This window comes from Nesoenas mayeri (genome assembly GCF_963082525.1).
Source record: "Nesoenas mayeri genome assembly, chromosome: 1".
NCBI lineage: Eukaryota > Metazoa > Chordata > Aves > Columbiformes > Columbidae > Nesoenas > Nesoenas mayeri.
The window spans coordinates 94,529,636-94,553,235 of record NC_137541.1 but is presented as its reverse complement, the minus strand read 5'-3'; the positions used below and the strand labels follow the sequence as shown (position 1 = coordinate 94,553,235).

General features: G+C 40.1%; 1 protein-coding gene across 1 annotated transcript in view; it reads right to left on the bottom strand.

The window, feature by feature from the left end:
• The window catches only part of VWA3B (von Willebrand factor A domain containing 3B), a gene marked incomplete at both ends in the record, with an annotated part of 62,718 nt that extends 40,261 nt beyond the window's left edge, over positions 1-22,457 (bottom strand). The window contains 8 exons of the mRNA XM_080351341.1: positions 1,091-1,207; positions 7,743-7,858; positions 9,746-9,915; positions 13,761-13,920; positions 15,990-16,240; positions 18,630-18,724; positions 20,591-20,809; positions 22,418-22,457. Coding sequence (XP_080207467.1) covers positions 1,091-1,207; positions 7,743-7,858; positions 9,746-9,915; positions 13,761-13,920; positions 15,990-16,240; positions 18,630-18,724; positions 20,591-20,809; positions 22,418-22,457 — 1,168 coding nt within the window. The remainder of the gene's footprint in view (positions 1-1,090; positions 1,208-7,742; positions 7,859-9,745; positions 9,916-13,760; positions 13,921-15,989; positions 16,241-18,629; positions 18,725-20,590; positions 20,810-22,417) is intronic.
• Positions 22,458-23,600: the final 1,143 nt, after the last annotated feature.

Below are 23,600 nucleotides of genomic sequence, written 5' to 3'. Positions count from 1 at the left end.
AACTGACCATACAAAGTGTTCCTCAGCAGGTGATCCAGAAACAAGCATCCGGCCTCAGCCTCCAGCCAGCCAAAGCAAAAGCAATTGCACTGCAAAACCAATAGTGGAGCTACACAAATTCACTGATGACTTGTGCTAACTCAATCTGAATCTTGTATCAACTTATGCAAAAAATACCACTAGACACCATATAAGTATTTTAAAATCAGGGACTAATGCAGAATATAGGCACTGACAATCACAGCTGTGATCCTGAAAATCTATCCCTTCAGTTGCAGTCCAACACTGAAGCTGCCTAGACTCTACAGATTCCTAAGTTTTCCGTATTTAAGTCTCGTCAGTGTGATCGTTCCGCTCCATAGTGTGCTCAGAGCACCTCCATCTTAGCAGGGCTGAGTAGCCTCCCACCATCCCCTGTTTAAGCCTTCCATAAATTCAGAAAGCAGCTATACTTCTATCTTCAATAGGGTTCAATCCAATCAATATGCACAGAACAACAAATGGATCATGGTTTAGGCCAAACATCATGGTGGGAACTTTAGTTAAATGAACAAATGTGGGTCTTCCTCCGTGTGTCTTAACACGAGAGTTGCCAGAGCACTCATCCAGAATTGGTTTCAGTCCTCTGCCTTTAACTAAGAGAATTCAAACCCACACTTCTTCCCTTTTAGGGGAATGAATTAGATACTATGTTGGCCTATTCCAAGAAGACTGGAATAGAAGAGAGAGAAGGTGCTTCCCCAGCACCATGTAGAACAAAATTTACTGGCCTCGGCAGACAGGGAGAGACCACAAAAAATGAACCTAAATATCTTGAAATCTAGGCAATTTCTAAACATAGTCACCAGTGAACTAAAAAGGGTGTGCTCCAGCCTGAGCTCTTAAAGTTTAGCAAGTTGAAGCAGCAGTAAACAGAGATGTATAATAGTAAGTTTTAAGCAATCCTAAGTTTAGATGCTAAGTAGAGGTGCTATACATAGATGTTTCTGAGAAAGTCATCCCCAAAATGTCATGTAATCAAAACTGTTCACAAAGAAAACATTGATCATGGATATAAAGGTAACTCTGTTGAAAGAAACATAAATAATACCATCTCGAGAAGCAGGCTGGTCAGATTCTGATACAATTTTTTGAATTTGTCTCACTGTACTCCTGGCTTCTTCCAACTCCTTCCAGATCAAAAAGACATCTTCACGGACACCAGCTACTGGAAGAGAAATCATAAAAAGAACTTAACATTTTGAGAAAATGTCTGCTTCTTATAAGTCCTCAATTACTACAAAGTCATTGGATTAATCCAGATGTTGCTACATAACCTTTTTCTTGAGGGCCAATTGCGGTGGCAAATGCTGTTCTTTGTTAGACTTCAAAAAAGGGCTGAAAGCTGGCACCAGGACATGTGACGTGCTTAGTCTGGTGGAGGTAACCCCCAGAGTTGGCCACCGATTGTTCCCACAATGGAAGAAAATCCATTTTAACACTCTTGGATAATAATGAGAAAACTCCACGAAGATATTCACATGTTGTCCCCTGGACTTCATGGCAAAAGCTGGCTCCAAATATTAGACACAGTTTGAAGCTCTGAAGAGCAGATATTTTCAACTCTTTCAGTTCCCTTAATGTACATAAATACCTTCATTTAAAGTTAAATCTTCTTTTGTGAAGAGTATTGACGAAATTCTGCTTAGATAAGATTATTTTCATCGTAACAATTATCAACAGTAATAAATAAAAGCTAAAAAAATTAAAGTGTTTTCCTATCAAGCTATATTCTAAAAAAATTTGGAAAATCCAAAGCTGGAATTCATATAAGATTTTCTTTATCTCAATAGATATGCTTGTATTGATTAAAAAAATTAAAATATGTACTTATTTAGTAGACTACAATTATTAATATCGAGGCACCATGAATACCTAGGCAGTATGAACACTACTAAAAATGTGTGAAATTAGGTTAGTCTGAGAGTTTAAATTACAATATAGGAATAAAATATAAATTACAATATAGGAATACAGAAACACTGTGTTTAGTGTTACGGTAAAAAAAGAAACGGAATCATGAGCTATCCTAACCACAAATGCAGACTACAACCTACTGTGTAGATTACAATCTATTACTGAATTGCACATAAAGATGCTGAACAAGACAAACTATATATAATCATCTGGTGGTTCAGTTAATATACAGCAGTGGTTCACTGTATAAAAGATAAGACATGCAAGCTTGTCTACTAAAGTAGGCTATCAGTAAACAAACAAACCTGATCATTTTGTTCTTTGATAAACTTCCCTGAAAAAATACGAATGTTTTACAAAATAACAACTCAATTTTAATTGTAAAATGCTTTAGTTTCCAAGAAATATTTTGAAATGTGTTATTGTACACTGCCATCTCCTGGGACCTTCCTGCAGTTCAAAAACATCTGTTTCAGCCACTAAGACAAAGATCAACATCTCCTAAATCACAAAAAAGCTTTAGTAAAGCAGGTCATTCTGCAATATAAAACACAAAAGAGAGAAAAAAACTCAATCTGCTGTCACTACCTTTTAAGAAAAGTGTTCTGTTCAAATACTTGAGAAGGAAGTCAGATTTCCTTTTGCAAACAATACCTACCCAGAAATGCAAAACATACAAAATTTGAGCACTGGCAAAATTCCAGCAAGTAGGGAGCTCAAGGTTTTCTGATGAGTAGTCAGCCACTGAATATATATATAGATTATATATACACACTTCTTGTCACAGTCAAAACCACAAAACACATGCATTCACACCACACATGCACATGTTTCTAAATTTAAGACCGTTGAGAATGCAATTCTAGTGGAGCTGTCTCCAGATAAATCTGGATATCCTCCATAAACTATCAAATACTGGGACTGAGATTTAATTTTATTAACATTTTTAACATTATGTTTGAAAATATTGAAAGGAGTATGTGTATTTCAACCACCATTAAAGCAATAGCAATTATATCATTGTGCTGCTTCATTTCCCCTTCAACTGATGCTATGGACTCATCAAATCTACAGCATTATTGTTACTGTCCCCAGCAAGACGTGTATTGAATTGGCATTACACAAGAAGGTATTTATGCTGTGCCACAGCAAAGTAAAACTGCATGCACTTTCAAAGCAAGTATGTTTGATGACCCTTATTATATAGGACAAATGCGGCCATCAACAGCTGCACATTGTGAAGGTCAAGTTGCATAGAAAACCTTTTATCTGGCAACACTTTGCCCTGGATTCAAATGGGAGAGCAGGTAACAAGTAGTGACAACTGAAGTAATTTTGTCTCTCTACATGGGAGGCTCATCTCCACCACCACCTCAGCCTCTTTTCCTCTCCAGCTAAGGAGGAGTGGGAAGGAAAAGCTGTGCCGTTCAAAACTGAGCCCCCGGACTCAAAATGTATATACACATATACCTCATAGTATCTTCCAGATGCGGTTCTAAACCTGTGGCGTGGCCCTCAAAGCACATCAGTGAAAAATCACTAAGAAAGCACGAACCTCTCTTGGCTTTAAATTCCCCATGCTTGCACCTCAGCTGCACCATTTTTGGGCCACCAACCAAAAAGCGGCTGAGATTTCCAGCCCCCAGGGTGGTGCAGCCCCCAGGCCCACTGCCTCTTGCCCACCTTCGGGCACCCACATCCCAGGAAAACTCATCTTAAAAATATTGCTTTATCCCCAGAGGTGCAGGGCCCTCCACATTCCCAGCCACCCTGGCTGGTGGTTTAACAGCCAGACCCCTGTGGAGCCCCTGGCTCTGACTCAATAGCCACCACAGGGCAAGGGCAAGAGGGCAGCCACAGGTTGGTTTCAGCTCTCACCAATCCTGCAAGGCAGCTCACACCGCCCTCAGTTAAATGGCATTTCTGCCCTGAAGGAGCAAGACCCCGAAAAAAGAGGAAGAGGATGGGGAAGGGTGTGGGGAGAGCCTGTGGTGAGGGGCAGGAGCATTTTGCTGATTGCAGGGGATTGAGAAGCAAGATGGTAGGTGTAAGCAAAACCAGAAATACACTTGCACATGCACACGGAAACTCATAACCGCCCTCATTTCCATTTCCCCGGTTATTTAGCGCTGTCAGGCAATCTTAAAAGCAACAGCTTTTCCACACCTACCTCCCAGCAGACAAACTCATCTAGTTAGACAAGTCACTGTAACCCCTTTGATTTCATAGTCAAGATACAAAACCTGCGGGGAAAAAAAGCCCATACAAAAAAAAAAAAAGCCTGCAAATTCTACAATATCTTTGAAACATCAAGCAAATATCAATGCAAAGACAACTCATGGAAAACTGAAGCATTTCTTACATCTCTGATTATCTGACTTAGACCATGGAAGCAAGCAAATACAAATATAATGCAATAAGATATATTTTAAACTTCATTTGCTTGCAAGGCAAGAAAGGCAATTTCATTTTTTCACTGCTAGTCCCTTCCTCTGCCTCTATGTGGCAGCAGAACATAGCAATGTCCCCTCAAGCGCTCAGTTTTAAAATCCCCACTTGTAGAGGGATGAACAGAGGTACAAAGGAGCACGGGAGGGGAGTACCCAGCTTTACCTGCGTACCTGCCAGGTCAAGCAGCACTGGAACTCACTATAGCCTGATCCTGTCCCTTTCCCACTGGGCAAATAGACAAAGCAAATGAACTTTGTATCCCACCTGGTTTCACCGAGCAGCTATCTGCATCACTCTCTACATGTAAGCAAAGACATTTGCCAGACCAAGGTTAGGCTGCTACAACTAGATAAAGCACATGCAAGGAAAAAGAAGCACTAATCTTTGCTACAGCTTGTAGGCAATGTAGCGACTCATAAATAATTATCCGGGCTTTCCAAAAGGAGGGTTCGGTCTCTCCCATGTCTGTGCATGTGAACAGTGCAGAGTCCACTGATTCCAATGTCACAGAAGAGGCTGGCACTCTTAAGCTTCCCATTGTACACATAGCAATCTGAAATTTTCCCTATGACCATTAGATAAATGTGGAAAATCAAGCAAACCTAAGAATACAGCCTTACACTGTTCACCAAGAGGTCAGACACTTTGGAGTTGTCACATCAGTCAAATCCTGATTTCAGTCCATTTGCATTTTCTTTGCACCTTCCGGCTCATCTGTTCCACCTCACAAAAATCACTGTGCACAGATTTACCGTTGTTTCTATTTCAACCAGAGAGGAAACTATTCATATCAGATTTAGTTCAAAACACCATTGCTTTTCAAGCCTTATTTAGAGCTTATCTCCCTGTCACTCCAAGAAGACGACACAACTGTGCTTCTTTTTGGCAAGAACCTGCTTCTCCACAGTTTCCACCATTTCTTGCCCTCTATGTCTTCAAGTTCCAACTTAAATTTCACCTCCCTTCCACTTCTAATTTTAACTACATAACATAATTGCTTAATTCTGCAGCTTTCTGCAGATGAAGAAGCTACACAAAGAACATAGGCACAAGTGGTAACAGGAAAATCAGTGCTGGGTGAAGAGATACCACCACACTGGTGAAAGTCTGCTTTTATGTAAGAGCATTTTTCTGCCTTAAGTAAATCTGAGTCTGCCAACACAAGTACCTTAATTTTTTACTGGTTTATACTGATTTTCATCTCAAAATGAGTGTAAAAAAATTTCAAATTTTCAGTTTTTCACACTTGTTTTCTAAATGACCACTCAAGATGCAAAACAGGAGAGAATGGAGCTCTTATCTGAAGTTTTAAAGAGTTCACTTCCAACTTGTTTTGGTTAAGCAGATGAAAAAGAGTGAACACGAAGATACCCTGCATTTGCAAAATGCTGTCATTCAGTGGATATCCAGAAAACTATCTGATGCTCTTAAAATGACTTTTCCAGACCATAAAACATAATGACGAGTTTCAGTTTCCAGCTGTTGCATTTGTGGTCCAAAAAGAACCATAATCAAAATATTCCTGTGCCTCCCCTTATTTTGAAGAAACACCACATTTGGAAGATTAAATCTCTGCTTCATTCTCTTTTTATTTCCTTGTATAGTTCATGCCACACATCCAAGAACCAGTTTCAGAGCCTATTAGTAAGTAAACGACACTTTTATTATTATTGCCTTCTACACCCTTGAAGGAGTCTCTGAAACAAGAGACATCAGACACAGACCAGAATAACGTCTCCAATGTGTTTTCTTTTCTGAAAGAACTTTAGATTCTGCATATGACTGAAATGCCCTGATTGGCTGCCAGTGATGTCACGACGGGTCTTATAATACCCCATAAATGCAGAAAGCTAATTGTGCTCCTTTTTAATGTGTAAATCCCACTCCATAATAGCAATAAGACACAACAGACAATGCACTTCAAGGAGATTACTGCCCTTTTGAGCGATTAAATCTATTCAGCTTTCAGCTTTAGAAACAGTGGTGAGGAAGTAATTTCAGTCATACAGGAGCTCTAGGCCCATCTATTGAAACAGGCTGACTGCCCCGGGGGAAGAGGAAGCCAACCCCCCCCCACACACACACCCCCAAATGGGGTCCAGCAAGGAAGCACTTGTAGCAGGCTGAAGGCGATCATTATACTGCTCTGAACTCGTACAAATCAAGAGACAGGTTTTGAAGTATATTCTGCTGTTGGTTTCTAAAGCCTGAGTATGTGAGGCTTGAGTGTCCCACCACAATGAAAAAAAAAACACAAACAACCGAACAGGTGACACTTCACTGTCTTATTTCTGCTCTCCCACTATGGTTCTCCTGTACTATTATAATCACAGTCCTAGTGAAGGATAGGTTAGTTCAAAAGGATCTAGACTATAACACAGGAAAAATGGGTCAGTTAGTCCAAAACTGATACACGACCTTAGGTGCGTCACTAAATCCACCTTAGGCCATACATTCCCTAGGAGCAAGAAGAGGATAACACCATTCTACCCCTGGGGCAATACTAATGCCTCCCAGCATAATGGGGATGTGAGCCATTAGAATCAAGAGGTCTTATGCCTCCTGATATTTAAAAGAAATCTTTTTTTAATTTGATGTCCTGCTGATAAAGATATCAGACTTGACATACACAGCCTCACTTCTCACTATAAACTGGTCTCCCCCAGCCTGGCTGGAATCCCAATCCAATGAATAGTGAGGCTGACTTATCCCAGAGGAAGTAGCACTGTGACTAATAAGAAACACAGAGAGCTTTCTGCCCAGTTCCAGACCCCAGTAAAACGGTTTCTTTCTGTTACTTGTTTACTCCTGTTTGTTTTCCATCAGTTTCCCTCCCCTTCTTTGCACCTTCTTCTCTGTGGTTATTTTACTGTGCTTGTTGCCCGTCTTTATGACAAATCCAGTTCTTGAGAGAAGCAAGTCAACCTCATGTGGATTTAATTCCCTTTTATTACACATGAACTTGCCCTGTATTGATGTGGCTGTTGTGTCAGATGGCCTTCCACATTACTCCTCTTCCTTTCTGCCGTTCTTCTACTTATTTCCACAAGGTCACTGGCATAAGCACACTGCTACTGTTCTTCATTTGCCTAAACAAATGTTCTTTTCCCTTTTTTCACTTACCACATGCACATCCTCTGCTCTCTTCACTTCTCTCTTTTCCTTTCCCTCTCCTTCCCACTCACAGAATTTCCATTTGACCAGTCCTGTCCTTACCCAACCCATGTCGACAGAAGGCTTGTTTTGATCTTATACTTAGCAAGTTCCTATATGATATTTCTATTCTGAAACCTCACTGAGAAAATCAGTAGCATCTTGGCTTTCATATTGTCTACCTAGTAGCATTCGCCCTTTCACTCTTCTGGAATTCAGGACAATTCCATCCTCTTCACATTTTAGTGCAGGTTCAGTAGCATCTCTATAGTCATTCTTCTCAGCAAAAGCATGGAATCTGTAATACAAAATGAGTTTTCAACAGTACATAAGCTGCATAAATACTTTCCTAATTTTAACAAGTTGTATGTTACATATGCAAGATAATAGTGGTGCACAACTTCAGAATAATTTTCTTATCTATTCAAGATATCCAAAGCTTCACTACAACATTATGAATATTATCAAACATTTTATATACATTTATCTACATTCTGAAGTCTTTTCATGAAGAACATCTTTTCATTTTGGTATCATTTACTCTGAGGCACCTTCCTTTTCAATCTCCTGGAAATGTATTTTTAATTAATGCTTTTAACATGCTGAGCAAGCATGTCATTTGAGATGTCTGAGATGTCACTAACACCTTTTTATCAGATTATCCTCCCAGTTGAAAGCCCAACAGGAACATTTATTTCCTTATCGACATACAAATCAGGAAGTCAAGCAGACTTCATTTACCCTCATTGCAAAAACAGAAAAGCTCTCAGAGCAGGAAAAAGATGCATTTCTAAACCAGAGCTATACTAGAGATAGGCTCAAGCATGAAAAGCCCATGAATTTGGCTATTCCTGTGGAAATGCTGACTTAAACCTAGAGACAGTTATCGGGCAAATACCCACCAGCAAAATATTAATTGGCCCAATAAGTCTCTGCACCAAAAGTAGACTCAGGCAAATAGAAGATCGTGGGAATCATATAAAAAAAATGATTCCTCTCAGCTCCCTGCCACAACCCTTCTTGCTTCTTTCTCTATCATACAAGAAACATTCACTTTCCTTTTACAAAGCAGCTGAAAACACTGCCAAAAGAAAATGAAGGATGGTGACTGGTAATATACCTGGTATCATGGAGGTACCAGGGTTCTAAATGGCTACAATCATTTTAGACACACATCAGACCAGAGCAAACATAACACTTTCCCACAGTCCTGTTTTTTGGCAGACACTCCATCTCTTAAAAGCTACTTCTAAACACAGATGGCTATAAAAGAGCTAAGCAGCTGCCATCTTACCAATTGCTCTGCTGTCACTTGGGAGATTTCTACTGTTGGAGGACTTCCCACTCTTGAACAAACAACAGTGAAACAGAAAGAGCTAGCAGCCGTTTCACAGCTCTGCAACTGTACGGTGACTCCTGTAAAGCAAACACCTACTGACTCCTATTGCCCTCCTGCTGTTCAGCATGAGTTCAGTATTGTGGGCTTGTGTATTTGTCCATTTGTTTTCCTTATTTTGATATCAGAATCAAGATTAAAGTTTTATTATCCCTTTCTACTGAAGGCTGATTCTCATCACATGGCTGATTCCCAGCATAAAGTAGGCAAGAAGTCATGTGGAATGTATCCGTTTCCACCAACCATACCAAAAAGAGCCTAGTACAGAACTGCATTTCCACACAATCAGGCCTGATGGATGATGCCACATCAATCTTCTGTTGTTCCAGGAACTGCCCATTTAGGGCTGACATCACCTTTTCAGTACGTCTGTATGGCACTTGATCCAACAAAACTCTAGATCCTGTGCCTGTGGATATTACCCGAGTACAACACAATACAATATAAACTTGTTTCTGCTTATATCATGACCCTTTCCCCTGAACAATTTTTGAGACTTCAAAAGAGAAGCAGATGACAGATGATTTAGCATATAAAAAAGCAATGGCCTTTCTGCAAGCCAGTGAGCACATATGTGGAGAGAAGCTGGTCTGTTCATGTAGGTCCTGTATCTTAGTCATATCTCTTAGACTATTTCCCCAGTTTCCCCAGATTGCTTACTGAGCTGCTTTGTTTCATTTTCCTCATGAGTAAAACCAGGATTATATTCAGCTATCTTCCAATACCATTCCTAGCAGCAAAGTACTTCACAAGTACTGAAATCATTACTACGCTGCTTCTTTGTCATACCTGCCAGAGGCCAAGTGGCTCAACTCTTTCAGAAAAATAATAGTTTCATCTTCTCTAGCATTGAAAGATACAGTGTTGACTGGGCAGGGGCCATCAGAAACCTTCTCAAGGAGTAGCTGCTGTGTGTCCACTGGAATGTCACCCACAGCAAAGTAATAAATGGCTTCAACCTGTGATTAAACAGAAAAAACAAACAAACAAACAAACAAACAAACAAACTGGGAATTGGAAGGCATGGTTTTATTACACAGATGCCTGGTACTTATTCAAACACTGTCCTGTGCTGAGTACTGGTAGGAAAATTTGGTAGAACTGATGCATTACTTGGAACACAAGTTTTTCAGATTTTTGATTCTCCCACTCATTTACACTAGTAATTCAAATGAAGTCCACACAAAATTTCCTGAAGTGAGAAGAGCCACAGCCTCTGGATCTGATTCTTCCCAATGCAAGCTCCTTTCCACAGAAAGTAATGGAAACCAAAGAGAGGTGTAAGGAAGGATTATTAGTTGGGACAAGGCTCTGTGCCACATTCCACTCTAATGAAGAGAGATGCTACATTAGTGCCTTGCCTGGGTTGAAAATCAGTAGGAACTTTTATACCTAACATACTCTTACTGGCAGCATTTATTTTAAGGGTAGGAAAGATGTGTCATTCTTTGAATGCTACTGCTGGTATTTACAGACAATTTGTATTTTTTATACTTCCCAAGGCAGGGAAAGCTTGGCAGGTTTATTGTGACCGCACACACTTAGTTTCTGCAAATGTTACTGAAAGAAGAGACAAGCTAAAGAAATGTCCTTTGCTTATTGCTTCAGTATTACATTATGAGGGATTTGATGTTACCTGCACTTATCCATGCTAACAACCCTCATGGTAAGTATGCTTCTTGAATTTTCACCATTATTAAAAACAAATGTAACAACAGCCATGTAACCCAAATGTAACAACAATGGCAACGTTCAAGACAACAAGTATAGCACATTACTCCTATGGCATGGCATATAACAGCTAATAAATATCTAATAAAAAGTTGTTTAACTGAAAAACTACATTCAAGTATGACTAGGAATCGCCAGACATGCACCAGAAAAGACAGCTATTTGAGTCTGGGATGGCACTGAGGAAATGTTTCTGCACCCACATAATTTTATGCAGTAGTAAAGCAAATGCAGTATCACCTGTGTATTCCTGCATTTCCACTCCTGCCTTTGATATTGATTTATATTTGAGCTCCCTGAGTCAAGAGACTGGCACATTAACATCTTTTGTCCAGTTGGTACTCGAAACTCCCAGGCTGCAGGATTCCTCTACCACGCCACATCATTAGCAGGCTGATACAAGCTGACGTGGACTTCTGGATTTCAAGCTCTCTCCCTCTTCTGCCTTCTGCCACAAATACTTGAGCTAATCCTCAGCACTGGAGGACATGTCTCCCAAGTAGCAACCCAGTCTCAGGCTAGACCTGTCAAATTAATGAAGCAGCAGCTTGCCACCATGGGCTTCCATTGGATTTTGTAGAGGAGGTGAGATACTCCTTGTGGGAGGCAGGGCCCATAGTCACAGACCACACTTGCTTGGGAGAAAGCAGTCTGTGGTCAGCCAGGTGTCCTGGCATCACAGTTGATGCTACACAAATACTAAGGTTAAAGAGAAGAATGAATGTGTTTCATTAAGGTGCAAGATTAACAAAATACCCACCAGCTTTAGAAAAAGGTGCACAGAAACAAAATGAAAGAACTGTGGCACCTATCTGTGCTTTAGTTCAGTTTCACAAGTTTCCTGCTCTCTTTCATCCAGCTAAAAAGCTATCTGAGCGTGCACACAGCTCTCCGACCTCAGACCCAGTCCTTGGACAACATCTTGTTCCTATTCCTTTTGCTGAAGAGGCTTCTCACCGTGGAGGAATGCATGCATATTGCACAACCACTTCTCCCTGTGTTCCTTCAGAATCACATCTTCTCACCCTCCCTCCTAAGACTCCCAATAATTGATAAACTTGATATTCAATAAAGATTATCAATTTTTACCTTTGCTTCAAAGGATTTGCTGCCTGCCTCTGCAACTTTTAAAATAGTGACATTTCCTGGGCATAGCTGATGCAGAATCAACTCCTCAGAAGAAAATAAAGTCACTAGCCACAGGCAATTCACTCTACTTAACTACAAACCCAACAATACCACACCACAAAGGAAATGTTCCTTACAGATTAGCGGGGAAAGCTTAAAACCTTTACATTTAGTCCTTCTTGTTTTGAAAATTGTAATTTATGCAACCATCTGCTTAGATGCAGAAAAACTTCATACAAGAAAAGGAAGAAGAACAAAATGAACAGTTCCTCAGAGTCTTTACCTTGGTAGGGAGGTGTGTTTTGGATGGGTGACCCACACTTGTGGAGTGGCAGCTGTACAGAATCACAAGTTAAACACTGCCGATGCATCTGTGGCAGGCAGAGCTCAAAGCTTTGCAACCTTACAGCAGGTTGATCTTGAACTTGGGACTGACAGGTCACAAAGAAAGGAGATCTAGGGAGTCACCACACTTGGAAGAGAAACTCAGCTAGAGGAATGACAGGAAGAGCCAAGTCTAGGGAAAAAAGAGCTATTGTTTTGGAGCAACTTCTGTTGATGAAGCCAGTTCTGCAGAATGAGTCATTTATGACTGTTCAGTGAGAATGCAGCTTTTACTTAGGAGTGAATAGTGTCTTCCCCCACCCTGCAGTACAGTGAAGCTTGCACTCAACTGAACTGTCAGTTATGAATAATATTGACTGTATTTGGGAGCAACTGAAGGTTTTTTTATGTTATTCACCTGCCACAACTGACTTCTCTAGACTACCCATTAGCCCACCAGTGTCCAGAAAAAATAATAGATGTCTCACTGTTGGACAGATTTTAACTTCTGTTTATTCATACACAGACCCATCAGGACCAAACTTTTTTCATCCAGACAATACTGAAATCTAAATACAATCTCTTTTGTTTCTCACCAGGAAATCAGTACTGTCCTGCAAATTGAAAATGTTAATAAAATTTATGAAGGAGGCATTTAAAAAAGCAGTCATAAAAAAATCTCAGTGTTGCACAATTTGTTCTTTATACAGTTCTTCTTTTAATATCAGTTTCCAGACATCCCAGTTCATCTGGATGAGAAGCCTCCAGTACAGGCAACCAGAAGGAAACTCAAGCCAAATTTATTTTCTCCTTCTAACAGTATCTCAGAATGAGATTTACAAAATGAGTTAGGATTGAATCTGTGCACAGGGATGGATCTTAACGGTAGTGAAAACCAATCATTCTTAGTCCACACACAATAGGCTAAATTTTCCATTAAATTTGAGTGTTAGGGAACTGAAACAATGTACTTTGCTAGCAAATTGCACAAAACATCTCTTTAACAACACAAGTTTTAAGTAACTAGCTCAAATGATGGCATATATGTCTTGTGTGCTATAACGAATAAAGTAACATGGTACTTTTAGAAACAGACAGAACTTAATTGCAGCAATATCTGTGCATGCTTTGTCTTTTTGCCCTGGAAGAAACTCTAGATATAACCTGGCTGATGAAAAGGATTTCCATACTCCTGCCATGATTTTAAATATATTTTTTTCATGAGCACATTGGATACATAACAAAATAAAACAGTTTTCTCTGTCTTCAATACTGTCAATACTAGCAATTTTGTCATAAACTTGGAGCCCTGAAAAACATATATGGCAAATAAAGTGGAAGGGAAGATGTTTTCTCTTTCCATTAATGACTGAATATGTTATTTGTTCTGTGTACTCTAAAAAAGAAAATAAGTTTCTGCATTCAAAACACAGTACATTTACATAAACAGGCCATCGGTAAACATAGTATGCAGCTACACTTGGGGAAAAAAAAGAACCTTTCCAAGTGCTGTCATTAATATTTATCTTTGCAATATTCATCAGGGCAAATCATAGTAGCCAGTCTGGCACTGAATATTCTTGGATTTACTTGAGGCTTCTGAAAAGATGTATGAGCTTACCGCCTCATCACTCATGGCTTCCAGCAGGGCTTCAGCAGAGCTGGTACGGCTGGCAGCTGCCTCAGGGTCCAGCTTCCAGAGCCACGTAAGAGCAGATTTTACAGTGTACTCAGACACAGGAGTAGATTTCTGTTGCCACCTCATAAGATCCTGAGCAGCCCTGAAAATGACATTAACTATAAATCAGAAGTAGTCAGAATAATGCTGGCAGAGCAAAAGAGTGGAGCTCTGCTATTGTTGCTATTCTTTTAGATTCTTAAGTAATAATTGCAATAAACCACAGATACTAAATCTAGACTTGCAATAAAAGATGTAGAGGAAAAATAAAACCCTTAGAAAAAGACTGTAATTTTTATAAGAATTTTTTTGAGACAACTGTTTCAAAATTAGGGTCAAGACAGTTTAAGCACTTTACAAACAGTTCCTAATTCATATTTACCCTTAACGTAAAAGCACAATCAGGTTTTAAAAATATGTTTATGAGAAAAAATATATATGGCTTCTACAGGTCTCCTTCTACAACTTGCTGCATGACTTTTGTGTCAGATCTTTTTAAGGGACCTGTGTTTTCTGTAACAGCACTGATCTTTGTCTACCATCAAAATAAAATTTGTGATGCTAAGCTTTTTGATCTTTTAATTGATGAAAGGCTTAATGGCATTACAGAAGTACAAAGCATATGAGCATGTATGCCTGTGCATTTGCACATAAAAAGACAAAAAGAAAATTAAAAAATGACTGGTTCTGTTGTCTGTGACATTCCATCAAGCCCTATTTTGAAGAGTTTCCTGTAAATCTAAAAGACAAGTATGCTTTCCAATGTTCTTTTAAAGTAATAATCTGCATGCTGTATTGTCCTTTGTCTCCCTCCTCCACAAACAAACAAATCAATTATTATGCCTCAATTTTGATTTGGCTTTGCAGATCATTTTAAAAGAAAATATTTCATATGCTTCTCAAAAGCTGTGGAAGTTATCTTCCACTTTTCAAATCTCAGGTGTATCACAAGGCAGAGAATTAAGATAGAGCACCAGAATCAAATCTGAAGGACAGCGCTTGGGTAAAACAACTTTAAGAATCATAGTCTAGCTGCAACCAATTTTAAAATTACATGACCTAATTTGTGCATCATTTTTTTTTCACAGTCACAAAATTCCATTAATCTATGCAAACCCAAGCTTACATGTTCAAACTCATATATATATATGAGAATTTGTGCAGAAATACATAAATTCAAATAGCTGCTTCTATTATTCTATTTGTGAAGAAACCCGAATTCATTTACTCATGTTAGGGAACAAGCACTTGTCTTTTGTTATGGAAATCTAGTATTGTTTCCTAGTTCTGCTACTGATTCCTGTGACCATGGAAATCTATAGAAATACAAATAACCATGCCTGTGCCTATGGCACTTGAGGGAGTATACATTTAGCCGTAAGGCAGAAATCTGTAATGCCTAAAGACACCAGAATGCCCAGACAGTCAGATGGGACCTTGCTGTTTCACTACTTAACACTTAGATGCCTGAAGAGTATTATTGCTATTGCAAAGTCTCCCTTATCTTTCTGCTTTTCTGTGCTACTTTTGTAGAAGGCATTTATCAGTGTTTGGGTTCTGTTAGTCTTTATCTGTTTATCAGGGTAACAATGGTCTTCTGCCAAATGGAAGTAGCAAACTCAGCATGACTGTGGGTGAAACTCGGTGGAAAATCTATAGATACTACCATGACACGAATCAGGATAATTTCCACTACAGGAAATATATTATCCAAACACATGTCTACATGATATGAGACTCCTTTTATTCTCCAGAAATGGGCAGACATGGTCTTCTTTGTTCAGCCTGAAGGAAAGAAGGCTCCACGGAGACCTTTTTGTGGCCCTTTAGTACCTAAAAGGGGCCTGTAAGAAAGATGGGGACAGAGCTTTCAGTCGGGCCTGTAGCGATAGGACAAGGGGTGATGGTTTAAAACTAAAAGGAGGTAGATTTCTGCTAAATGTAAGGAAGAAATCTTTTACAATGAAGGTGGTGAATTACTTGAACATATTGCCCAGAAAGGTGGTGGATGCCTCATCCCTGGAGACATCCCAGGCCAGGCTGGACGGGGTTCTGAGCAACCTGATCTAGTTGAAGATGTCCCTGCTCATTGCAGGGGGGTTGGACGAGACGACCTGTAAAGGTCCCTTCCAACGCAAACTATTCTATGATTGTATGATTCTTTCTGCTTACCGAATTAGGTTGAATTTGGCAACCTGGGTCACCTGTTCCACAAGTACCATAGAAAGTGCATCCCGACACAGATCAAATTCGGTTGGAGCTGCAGCGCCGAAATCCAAAACAATGACAATGCACCGTTCTTGAATCACTCCAAATATCTGCCGGCTCTCACTGGTTAACCATTCCATTCGCTGCTTATATAGCTCAATAGCTCCCATTAGACAATCCACAAAATGGAGAATCAGTTCTTTTTTGGCTGTCAGCTTTATTTAAATAAGGGAGAGAAAGAAATTGAACATCAAAACAAATAATACAAATGCAGCCCCAAGCTTAGCACAGCTGCAATCGCTGGTTTGCAAGTGCCAGATATGCCAGCCAAGGTAGCAGTGAAAACAACCCATTTTTCTTCCACTATTTCAAGTGCAAATACTTGACAAACGCATCTAAGCTTTAACAGAAAAGACACTGCATTTTGTCCTAATTGCTTTTCATAATCTTTTTATACGAGCATGGGACAGTGCCAGTGGGTTGTCTGACTTGTCTGTCTCAAGACTGGAGCAATTAGAATGAGCTGAACACAGGCTACAATGTAGAAAGGGCTGCAGAGCAGATGGGTGAACAAATAAGGCACAGAAACGTCGTACCTTCTTAGACCAGAATTTAGTCTGGCTCTCAAAATTTTGTACAGCAATACAAGGGAGCATAGGGTTTGGTTCTGGGGCACTTCAATCTCCACCTTGCCTTTAGCATTTGAAAGGAAAATGTAAAATGTTTACTGTTCATACTACTATTTCAATACCAATGCCCAGCATTACAGCTTAACTATTTGTGGGTAGGTGCTTAGGCAAATATAGTTCAGGCAACTGCAATCAACAATGAAAACTTTACATACTGTATCAGTAAAATAAGACAAACCTAGATTCAGTGTTAAAATGAAAAACAGCAGACCCTCCCTATGAATATATGCACCATGCAAAATGATATATGGGTGTAAATATTCACTGCAGGTTCCAGTAAAGAGATTCCCTCAAAATCTCTGACCCATGTAAGTTAATTTAACAGCTACTTTCTACCTCCAAGTACCTTTGTGGGACACAGTACAGAAGCCGGGAGATACAAATGTTTTTAAACAAGAACATTTCTCAGGCAGAAGATATTTTGCGTGTCAGTCTGCACACTTCTTCCTCTCATTTGTATCTTTCTCTGTTCTTTAATGTCAGTGAGGGCCCTGTAATGTGCCTCCCAGATACAGAGTCTCGGGCTGTCTGCCAAAGGAATGTAGGCCTGGAAAGGAGCACTCAGAAAATCCAGTTTCCTCCTATAGCAGGCAGACCTATACAGAAAAGCTTATTGCACTACACCAATCAAATGCCATCTTAAAATAAAGCAGTTTTCTTGCACCACCCCTCCACTTTTAGTTGGCCAGTCCAGATGCCCATTTCTCTGAGGGCTGGAAAACTTCTGACTGTCCAGCCTAAATTTATTCATGGCAGTTCATACCTATTTATTCTTGCACTAGTGTGCCTTTTAGCACAGAAAACTATAGCTTTTCCCTATCCATGTAATTTGCTTTTTTTTTCTAGGCATTCAAGGGCAGTAATGCTACCCTTTGCCAGTCTTCTTCAGTCTTACTTACATATGCCAACATCAACTGAGCCCTCTTATAAGATCAGCACTCCACTGCAGTTCAGACTACTAGCTCTTCCCAGTACCTGTTCTGGCTTTAGTTGCCTCTTCTCAACCTGTGGTAGCTGTACACAATATTGTACACAATGTCCTAAATAAGATGTCACCAGATCTTGTATAGCGGAATTACTACCTTAATGCCACCAGAAATGTCCTCCCTACTGCTCCCAACATGTCCTAAGATTAAAAGATATTGTGTAGATATTTCATACGGAATTAATCGGAAAAAAAAAAAAAAGAGGGGCAAAGGCTCCCTAAAATGGTTCTTTTCTCATTTTTAAGCCTTGTGCCTCAGAAGTGACTCTGGTTATCAGAAAAAATGACAAGCCATTTGCTTTTGTAAAATCCTTTATGAATTAACTCTCTCCCCTCCTCGCTCACATATGTATCTCTTCAATCAGAATCCATCCTCTTAACAATGGGGCCGCCAGCAGCTGTTGCTAAGACATTCCTCAGAACATGAGCCTGGGCAGAGATCCAGCTAGCTGTCTCCATAGAGCAGGCTGAGCCTTTTGTGACCCGTTGGCACTAAACAAAGCAGCACTTTGCATCAGCAATGACAGCACGTTATATCTTCTTACTTCAGCACCCCTATTTGTTTTATTGACTACGATTTTATTTTTTTTAACTCAGTCACACATCTTCTTTTAAAGTGTTCGCTCTTTCAAGATAGGGTAAATGTTGCTTAGAAACTGCAGTCTTTTCTGGAAAGATTTACTGCAATGCTGTGCCACGGCAAGAGCATAATACTTTGCACGGAAAAAAAGAAAATGATATCTAGCTTCACTACTGCTGATTGTTATCACTAACAGTTCAACAAAACAGAAAAAAAAAAAATTAAGAGCTAAAGTTCTCACACAAAGAATACAAGTATTTCATGCCGTAGAGAGACAGTCACATAATTCTGCTACAGTGATAATATCTTCTAAATGCACGGGGAAGTTACCACAAGTCAGTCACACTTACATTATACACGGTGCCATCTTGTGCTCTCTTGTATTGAGGAAACAGACCATCTGCGTATCGAGAAGCCACAAGTTTCCCCAAGGTGGTCACATAATCTACAGTAAAGGTTACAAAAGATCAAGTTGCTAATCATCAGGATTACTTTAAACAGATATTTTTCAGGTTGATGTGCACACCATCCGTGCGTGAGGCACATGCATCTGTACTGAACTCCTGATGTTAAGAAACTTGAGAGAAATTCTACTTGTTTTTGTTCTACAATATTTCTGGCTGTATTTATGTTGGGGCCCTGAGGGTACCAACAGGACTCAACTGCCCTGATTACGCTCACCTGGGGGCTTCCACTCACAGGGTTCCCAGGCCTGGGCACTCTTTGCTTTAGCAGTGTCGTAGGTGTACCTATCTAAAGTCCTGCTAGTGGACCTCTCTCCTGGCTAGACCTCTCAGCCCTATGCTACAGCCCTGTCTCCAGTTCTCTCTCCAGGATGTGGCTCTTAAACCTCTGTCATGGCCTTGCCTCCAGTCTTGTTTCTGGCTCCATCTCCTGCTGCTCCCGTCTGCACTCACTGACTGGACCTTAGAGGTGGTTCATCACCTCGCCCTGTCTGTTAGCAGCACCCTGCTCTGCCTGCCGTGCTTGGATGCTGCAGGACTGCACGCTGGTCAGTGAGGGCACTGCCTGGGCTGTGGTTCCCTTTGGCTCCCAGCTCATTTTCCCTTCATGGAGCAGCCCTGCTCAAGCTGCTCCCTGCCAATTCAGTCACAAGTGGAGAAAACCCCCACATTTAATTATTTATAGGCCAAAAAGCTACATGGGACTTCAATAAATGAAAGGTTTAGGCAATTCAACTTCTGTAGTGGATAGCATTTACCTCACAACAGGACTTGCAAATATTTGTCCATCAAACCAAATACAAAATCTGGTACAGATAATGTTGTTCTCTTACACAACTAAATGGGTGCAGAAGTGGGTGCAACTAAGGAAAAGGTTGCACTCCGCTCTTTCAGTAGCTAGAAATCTTCTACGGGATCTCCACTGATAGGAACACATTAGGGGTGGGAATACTTAACGTCACAAAGCAGCTATTCTGTACAGCATGCTGCCATGCTAAGCTAGTACGTTCTGCTCCTAAAATTACACCATAACAATATTAACCCTGCTTAACAGCTTCTTCTTCATCTACAGCATACAAGATTTCAGGATCTGCACTGTTGATTTTTGATTGCCCCATGGACACAAGCCAGCCAAAATCTTAAATTATGCAACCTAGAACAATTGCAATACAATTCCTAGTTCTCAGGCAGTAAGCTCTTCAAAGAAAATAATATATTAATATTACCATGCTCTGCAAAGCACTATTATGGCAGTGATTAATAATTAGCAAACTCTTCCCTTCCAGCTGTCAGATAACAGCAAAGAACATTTTTTCTATAGCCTGACTTTGCACGAAAAGCAGCCTGAATTCTAATCAAATTTAACTGCTTCCTTAAAGTTGGATCCCTGGAAAAAATACACTATTCCCAAGCAGGTTGGCTAGCCCTGATGGTCAACTAGTAGATTGCGGATTATAGCATGGCATACATTATCAGAGATCTTATGGTGTTATTCACAGGAAGAAGAACAACAGCCTCAGCATATGAGTTATTTTCCAGCTATAGCTAAATTAGAGAGGATTTGAACTGCAGCCTAGGGTAAAGCAACAGTACAGAGGAGAAAGGAAAACCCTCTCAGATCCTAAGACCTTCTCAGATCAAAAGGAGATGGAGTTCCTCAGTTCTCTGGACTGGCAATGTCTGCAACTGTGGATACAGATTCCTTTTTCCTTTTCCGCTATTAGCATTAGATAGGAGGCAATGTGAAAATCTCCTCTGTGTAAAGTGGAGTGCAAAATGAGTGTGATCCTGTAGACTATTCAAAGTTGGGGTTTCTTTAATTATTTTGTTATTGATTTGTCTTGTACCTTTCCTGTGCTGGAATCCAATCTGTGACAAAATCTGGGATAGGGATAATTTCTTTCTTTTGAGCCCATGAACTTGAAGCCATTTAGCAGATGAAATGAGGGGTTGTACATCCACGTCCCACTGACTGACTGCCGGTCTCCTCTCCTCCTCTTTTGATTTCTTCTTGTGAGCCTCATGGGAATCTTCAGGATCTTGCATGTGCTTTAAATCAAAGGCATCTGTTTTCAAGAGAAATGAGGGAAACACAACATTTATACTTGAACCAAATTATTCACTTGAATTGTCTCCTTTCTTTACCTGTATTCCATGGTAGTCTGTTAACATATAGCTCGTCTCTTGTTTTGTTATACTGAACAACGTTCTTAATCTGGAAAGCTGCTCTCAGTCCTACATGTCTACTTGCTGTTATGTCTTTTATTCATCCATGTACATTTACCTTCAATTTATTAAAGAAAATGTCTCTTGGACGATGAAATCTGAAGTCCTGAAATCTAAGTCCAGTTTGCAAAATAGCAATTCTTCCAGCTTCTAAGACATCTCTCCTAAATCATGGGAATCAGAACTCATAATAGGCATTCAAAGATTGTCCGACCATCACTACATGCACGTTAGAAGCATTATGCAATAAATAAAGATTTGTTAACTATTACATATTGAACTCCTGCCATAAGCAATAGCAGTGAAAGCAGCAGATCCTGACTTTATTGCAAGGCTGGTGAAACTCCCAGTCCTCACTTCATTTAACTCAAGTGTAAATAATGGTTCTGGCAGTATCTGCTCCAGGGTATGATGTATCATGTGCATGCACAGGAAACCATGGACATGAAGGTCCAGTTTCATTTTAAGTTTTCCAGAACCTTGAAATATCTCAGCACTGATGTATAGTTGGCTGGGCTAACTCCACTTGAAACTGGCAGCAGAGACAGCCCAGAGCTGAGAGCGGCTGAGGCAGAAATGGAAGCGATGACAACAGTAATGCCTCTGTTCCTCAGCACAGAGGTTCTAGGAGGACTTTGGCATTTCCTGTTCACTCCCAAAATATTCTTGCATGAGTTAAGATGGCTGTAGCTGATTAAATACCCTTGCTGTGGACTTTTGCTATTTCTGTCCATTTTCACCAGCATCAACATTGTCTGGAGTATCTCAGTCACTCAATGCTCATATACTGTAAGCTGGCTGTAAATGCACCACATGGATAAAACTGACTCAAAATACAAAGAAGGGTACTTCTGTCTTTAATGACTACAAAATAACCTTCAGACTGTATGGAATATAATAAGAACTCTCTATAAGTTCAAATGTTACAACAACTGACCTGGTTACAAAGTTTCATTAGAGTGTTCCTCAGTTAATACTACATAAAGGAAATGAGACTGTATCTTCAGAAATCATCTGTCAGTGACAGTAGCCTTCTATTTGGTGCAGATTGGCACCAGCTCTTTCACAGCCACCAGTTCTACATGCAAGGCATGGGGCTGGCATGCCTGTAGAGGTTGGCATTTTACCAGCCCTCCTCCTCTGCTCAGTACAGAAGCAGCAGTGACAGATGTTAACTCTGAGGAGAGACAGGTGAAGGTTTGCAGCTGTTTGAGCTTTGTATACAGTCAGGCACTGTTCACAGTCATTTGAACAGTCATTCCCAGTTTCCTCCTCTGAAAATGCAGAAAGGCCAGCCCAGCACCCCATGTACAGCACAGGTGAGAGTGGCACAGCTTCATAATGGCTTGTACACAGCTATCGGCGTGTACACCACAACGCTGCAAACAAAACTGGAAGTTATCCAGGAAATCAGGGAATCTATACAAAAATAGTTCTGAAATACTCACAGTCATCCCAGGCAAGTTTCTTAGATAGATTGCCAGTCATGATAAAACTCCATTGGCAGCCCTTCTCTGATTTCTTCTTAAAAACCTGGGGAAGTATTATGGTTTTCAAAAATTAAAATATTCCCATGCACAGGTCAATATGAACTGGAGATGAGCTCCACAGGCTCTGGTAATAATAAACTGCAGAATGTTAAGATCAGGATTTTCCTCAAGGAAAGCAATATTTTAAATGAAAAAGGATAGCTACTACCCGTGCCAAGAAATGCACAAGTCAGATTTGACAGGGAGCCCCATACTCAGAAATGTGAAAGTGGGAAATTGGTAGTATAGTTTCCCTTCCTTCTCCCTAAGCTATCATGAAAAAGAGATAATGTGGAAGTTTTGACAGAGATAGGCTAGAAAAAAATGAGTGTGGTGCTTTGGTCTGCTGTAAGCCAGCTGTATTATATTCTATGATTGCTTTCCATTATACCTTACTTTTGCTGTAATCCAATTTATGACTAAACGTGGGAGTATCTGAGAAGCAATTTTGTGAAGAGATTCATAACTTTGCCTATAAGACTACAAGATGATTCACAAAGAATAAGAATTATGCATGTATACATGTACATGTATGTGGTATAAGGCCCAACTGTGAATAAGACACAGTATATGAATAGAAAACAGAACGCCAGACAAAGGAAGGTAGCATAAATTTGCTGAGTGTATCACTTTGAGACATCACGTTTTGCCACTGACTTAGTTCTTCTTTTAATAAATAAGATGAATGAACGAGGGATATTTATGAATCACTAGCAGGCCAGCTGCTAGCTATTGTCATCCATTTTTCCTATGGGAAAAGAAAAAATGGTATAAAATAATAACCCAAATACTTAGCCTCCTCCTTCTTTCTTCATTGCAGAACTAAACATTCTATTTAGTCCTCCTGTATGGTTTAAACACCCGTATGGAAACATATAAACCATTCTAGTCTTCGTCCTGCTGATGCAGAAGGACATGAAGAGTTCAAAAGGCAGGGAGGACTTTAAAAAAACAGGACTCTTTTCTGCACCCTAACACCCCAGGCATCGTGCAGAAGATGCACAACACCTGACTAGCCTGGACTTGGTGTCAGCGCGGTAAAAAAGAGGCCTTGCCACAGAGGATCCATGGCAGATAATGCCAATAGTGAACGGCCATAGTG